Genomic DNA, 5,306 nt, shown 5'->3' on the forward strand with positions numbered 1-5,306 from the left:
CAATATTTCTTGTGTAATGGCAAAGATACCCCTATACCTTAACACGTGTCGCCATCACTGTTTATTAGAAAGTGGAACTGGCGTACCCGAATCTGAAACTTTTATACATGGCGCTGTTCATTAGTGTCTGCTGCACACATAGGGGAATGAACCCGCACCCAGATAAATATGCAGCCTTCATCTTCGGTGCAACTTGCAAATAATGGGGCACTGTGTTCTGTCTTGTTCTCGTCGTTTATTAATTGATCACTGCTAGTGTAAGTAATGTAATTGAAGTAATAGCTTAAGGTGGTGTTTGGCTCATTTTTTATGTGTCTTTTAGTCTGCAAGAAGTTATAAAGAAAATGGTCTTTTCTATTTGGTATCGTGGAGATTGAATGACTTGAGGAGGTGCACACGTGTTAAACACGTCAAAAATCAGGAAGCTTTAAATGAAGCTTTTAGTCTTTTTGTGCTAAAAATAACCCTCCCAACTGTTTTAATAGACGATAATGAGAATCTTTAAAGATAAAACCCCAAAAATTCAGTGCATCTTCTCGTCTATTAGACTATTGAAAGATCTATTTAGAAAGACTTGAACTGTGAAATAACTCCTATATGTTAAAATGATGACTTTACTACCTAATTCTTATAAGCAAGCATGATTCAGCTAATGGATCTGTTCCATACATTCTCAAATTGCTTTAATTTACTGTAAATCCTTAAGGCTGTGTTTGGTTTGAAAGAAAAAGTAGAAAAAATAAGGAAAACCTTATTTGTAAAAGTTTCCCTATGTTTCCCTTCCTTTTCCTACATTTTCCTTCAAACCAAACATAGCCTAATGGAGAGAGGGGGGGTCCCCAACCCCAAGTCCCAACTCCCAAGCAGTTTCGCTCATGTTCACAAGGTAACAAGACACATATAAGTTGAGACTTGAGAGAAAGACAAGATGTCAACTGGGGATACATAATTAAAAGCAAACGTGGAACTTAAATACTAATATTTGATTAGTTGAACAGCTAAACGCGCAGAGAGTAAGGTGAAAGAAGCTGAAAAGTTTTAGGTAACAAAAATGTGTCTCATTTCCTTTTTCTTTTTCTCTTTTATCCTAAGAATGAAACAACTTAGAGAGAAGGAAGGGAGAGATTCCTGCCAGCTAGAAAGAAAGAGATGAGCAGTGATTGGTGCTTTTCCCCGCCTTCAACCCAACTCCCCCCTTACCTTCCTTTTTAGTTGGGAGGGAGGGGGTGCGCATTTTAGCAAGTAGCAGAGGCAAACTCACATTAATTATTAGTTAATTGATGAAATAAGTAGTGACTAGTAAATTCCAATATAATTAATATCCAGAATCCACAGACACAGCCAGTTAGCCACAGGTGACAGGACCCCGGCTGGCCTGGCCACTTGATGTTGTAATTGTAAGGCAGATCCCAACCTCTCCATGTTAGGAGTTAGGACTCCCTCCCAATAGCTGTCCCCACTCCTGAGTCCTGACTCCTCCCCCACCTTTATAAACCCCCCAACCCTCCCCACTCCCTCCTTCAATTCCTCACCCTCCTCCTCCTCAACTCTTCAATTCTCTCACTCAATCAATCCTCATCTCTTATTGTCTGCCCCATTTCTTCTCTGATAACCAATTATCTCTTCTTCCCACATGCACACTCTTCTATAATTCAACTCCACAACCACTGAACCACAACTCGCAACCCCTCTCCATTTCATCTTCTCTGCTAGCTCCTGCCAGCAGCCTCCTCTTGTTGCAACTTGCAACCCAAAACACACACAAGCACATACAAAATGTGCAGCTCCAAGGGCAAGTCTTGTGGAGGTGTTGATGTCGTCGCCCCCATCATCTCTCAGATCGACGGCCGTCCGGTCCTTCAGCCCACTTGTAATCGTGTTTCTTCCTTGGAACGACGTCCTTCGCTCAAGAAGATCTCTCCAAAGTCTCCTGCTGCTGCTCCACCACCACCGCCACCGCCACCAACTACTGCTACTACTGGAATCAAGGTCTCACGGTCCCCTCCCATCTCTCCCAAGTCCAAATCCCCAAGGCCACCAGCGCTCAAGAGAGGGAATGATCCTAATGGGTTGAATTCAAGTGTTGACAAGGCCGCAACGCCACGATCCACCCCCAAACAGGCGGCTTTAGTGAGGAAGAAGTCCAAGAATTCTAGCTCTAGCGCTACAGGAGTTGCACCTTCCATTGACACTTGTTCGTTGAATTACTCCTCTTCTTTGATCGTTGAGGCTCCGGGAAGCATCGCCGCTGCGAGGCGGGAGCAAGTTACACTCATACAAGCACAAAGAAAGATGCGAATCGCTCATTATGGAAGAACAAAGTCTGCAAAATTTGAAGGCAAAGTGGTTCCGCTTGATTCTTCTACTACTACTACTACCACAACCGGTCGTGAGGAGAAGAGATGCAGTTTTATCACACCCAATTCTGGTATGATGATTTTACTAGTTATTTACACATTCAATTAATAGACAAAAGATTTCTGGGTTACGTTTCTGGGAATAGATTAATTTTCCCCTTTGAAGATACTAACGCTGAGTGTTTGTTTACGGTTCTGGTTTCTAGATCCTCTTTATGTTGCTTACCATGACGAAGAGTGGGGAGTTCCTGTCCACGATGACAAGTAAGTCCCCCCCCCCTCTCTCTCTCTCTCTCTCTCACGCAGATAGATAGACATACATAACCCAATTTCTAATAAGTTCAAGATGTACAGGCTGTTGTTTGAATTGCTAGTGTTGAGTGGTGCCCAAGTCGGATCAGATTGGACTTCAATCCTGAAGAAACGCCAAGATTTCAGGTGGGGTTAACGTTTTTGTTCAAACCCAGAAAATCTTGCACGAAACATGTTAATAATTGCCGTCTGGTTCCGGTTGTGGCTTACATCAACTTTGTTTACTTTCTTTGCAGGGATGCATTCTCAGGGTTTGATGCAGAAGTTGTCTCCACCTTCACTGAAAGACAAATAACTTCCATCAGTGCCGACTACAGCATAGATATCAGCCGAGTCCGAGGTGTCGTCGACAACTCTAACTGCATTCTTGAGGTGATTAATCAAACCCTTCTCTGATTTAAACCTTACAACCACCCATGATCTCCTACCCATCTTTTCAACCTACCAGACCAGACTTTCATCCTTCTTTTTTCTTGATTTTTGTGCAACCCTCCATGGTTTTCCTCCAGTAAAAGAACAAAATAAATAAAACTTAGGTTCTATCTCTCATCCTCCATGAAAGCAAAGCTGCATCTACTGATTGAAATTTGAATTAAGAATAGTTTTTGGTGTTTTCTTCGCTTCTGGGTAACAAGTTTGATTAGTTGAAGGTGTTGACTGGATTGCTTTTACAACATACAACCATGAACCAACTCATTGATCATTGATAAGCCACGGGGACCCTACCCCTATTCCCTATTCCTAGTAACCAATCACGTGTAGACAATACTGGTACATGCCTACAAGGTTGTGTGCAGAGTTTGCATTGTAGAAATTAGTAGAAAGGTTTATGATCATCATAATTTGCTTTGTAATTGATTCAATCAATCTGTGACCCAACAGATTAGAAGGGAATTCGGATCGTTTGCCAAGTACATCTGGGGTTTCGTGAATCACAAGCCCATATCCACTCAGTACAAATCATGCCACAGGATCCCAGTGAAGACATCCAAATCGGAGAGTATTAGCAAAGACATGGTTAGGAGGGGATTCAGGACCGTTGGGCCCACCGTAATTCACTCATTCATGCAGGCTGCGGGTCTCACCAATGACCACTTGATCACGTGTACACGTCATCTCCAATGCGTTGCTCTGGCATCTTCCCACCAACCTAGCGTAGCCCCCGCTTTATAGAATCAATTGACATAATCTATATATATAAATATATATATGCTGAGATGAATAGTAGCTGGCTGATGTTCTAACTATATTTTATTTTACTCTGATTGATGGTTGTATATTGTGTTTAATTAAGAGAAGAGAGATCAAAGAAAGAAAGAAGAGAAATAATAAGGGTTGTGTTGTGTGAAGAGATAGAGAGATTTTTAATGACAGTGATGGGTTGAAAAGGATAGATGAGATTATTAGTGAGAAGAAAGCGCAATAGACTTTGTTGTGGGTGGAGGAGACAGACTGCATGTGCTTGGCAGGCAATGGCATGTGTTGTGTGTCAGAGACTTTCATTCCATGTGACCACTAAACCCTTCATTATTCTCCCTCCCTTTAACAGCCTGTGTGTGACCAAGGATCCATATTGGCATATTGCAAAGAGATAGAGAGACTGTAGGACCATCTTCCTCCTCTTATATTCTCTCCTTGTTACTTTTTCTTTGCTTTGGACAAGTGTTGTTATTCCTACTATGTCCCCTAACTCTCTGTAAGTTGTAACCTTTTGGGGGATTACAAAACCCCTTGTATCATGGATTGGTGTGAATTTTTTTTTTTTTTTTTCCTTTGAGTGTGTTTATTTTATACATATTGTCATGTGGGTCTCTATTGTGTAATGTAATGTTTGCTTACCAAATGTATACTCTTTTTAAATGCTTACTTACATAAGATAGGAATCTTCTCCCATGTGCTCCACCTTCTCCTCACGTGCATAAATCTCTCCTTCTCTCTCCTCATGGGTCCCTCCCTCCCCTTTTCAAAGGGGGGATCAAGGGAAACCATGATATAATTCAGCTTGATAACCATCAAAGGGTCCCACTTTACAACAAATGAGGTTCCCATATAAAGATGTCTATCTATCTAAATATATAAAAGTGTGATGGTGATTGCCAGTGCACATGGATCCAGATTCCACATTCCTTGCTAACCTCTTGGATGACTTACAACAACCTAAAAAAAGTACATTAATAAAGTTAGTTCTTCCATCCTATTATAATATATAAAGAGGTGGAAAAGGTGTCTTGGAAAGCATGTGTTGTTTCCTGAGAACATTATCTCAACCTTGCAATTAGAATCCAAGATGACCCATATGCCAATCCATGAGTGGATATGTATGATCAATATTTACAGTAATGATCATCGTGTGATTCTAGTAGCGCCTAACAGCTCAGAGAACATTTTGCCACATTCCTTGATCCCTAGCTTGCTAATGCGCTTCTACCTAAGCCACCCACCACATAGAGCTACCAATTTCACAAGTTTTGTTAATTAGAACATTCCCTCAAACTTTCTTTTTCTCTCTCTTATTTTCTTTCAAACCAGGAAATTTGGAAACGTGGGACTCCATAGTCTCCATTGATGTAATCAACAGCTTTCACTTCTCACAGAAATCGATTGGGGTTCTGATGTTTCTCCAATTTTCTGTTTTGA

General features: G+C 41.2%; 1 protein-coding gene across 1 annotated transcript; it reads left to right on the forward strand.

The window, feature by feature from the left end:
• Positions 1-1,518: 1,518 nt before the first annotated feature.
• LOC104599795 (DNA glycosylase superfamily protein) lies at positions 1,519-4,512 on the forward strand. The gene is made up of 5 exons (XM_010262510.3): positions 1,519-2,428; positions 2,564-2,621; positions 2,712-2,795; positions 2,906-3,041; positions 3,552-4,512. The coding sequence occupies exons 1-5, from the start codon at positions 1,777-1,779 to the stop codon at positions 3,840-3,842; spliced, it is 1,221 nt and encodes a 406-aa protein (XP_010260812.1). The 5' UTR covers positions 1,519-1,776; the 3' UTR covers positions 3,843-4,512.
• Positions 4,513-5,306: the final 794 nt, after the last annotated feature.

This window comes from Nelumbo nucifera, chromosome 7 (assembly GCF_055504915.1).
Source record: "Nelumbo nucifera cultivar China Antique chromosome 7, China Antique-T2T, whole genome shotgun sequence".
NCBI lineage: Eukaryota > Viridiplantae > Streptophyta > Magnoliopsida > Proteales > Nelumbonaceae > Nelumbo > Nelumbo nucifera.

Bases quoted from the DNA above. Each gene is read 5' to 3' on its own strand.
- LOC104599795 (XM_010262510.3), top strand. From the start codon at position 1,777: ATGTGCAGCTCCAAGGGCAAGTCTTGTGGAGGTGTTGATGTCGTCGCC. The intron at 2,429-2,563 runs GTATGATGATTT...TCTGGTTTCTAG, and splicing joins TTTTATCACACCCAATTCTG to ATCCTCTTTATGTTGCTTAC. The intron at 2,796-2,905 runs GTGGGGTTAACG...CTTTCTTTGCAG, and splicing joins AAGAAACGCCAAGATTTCAG to GGATGCATTCTCAGGGTTTG.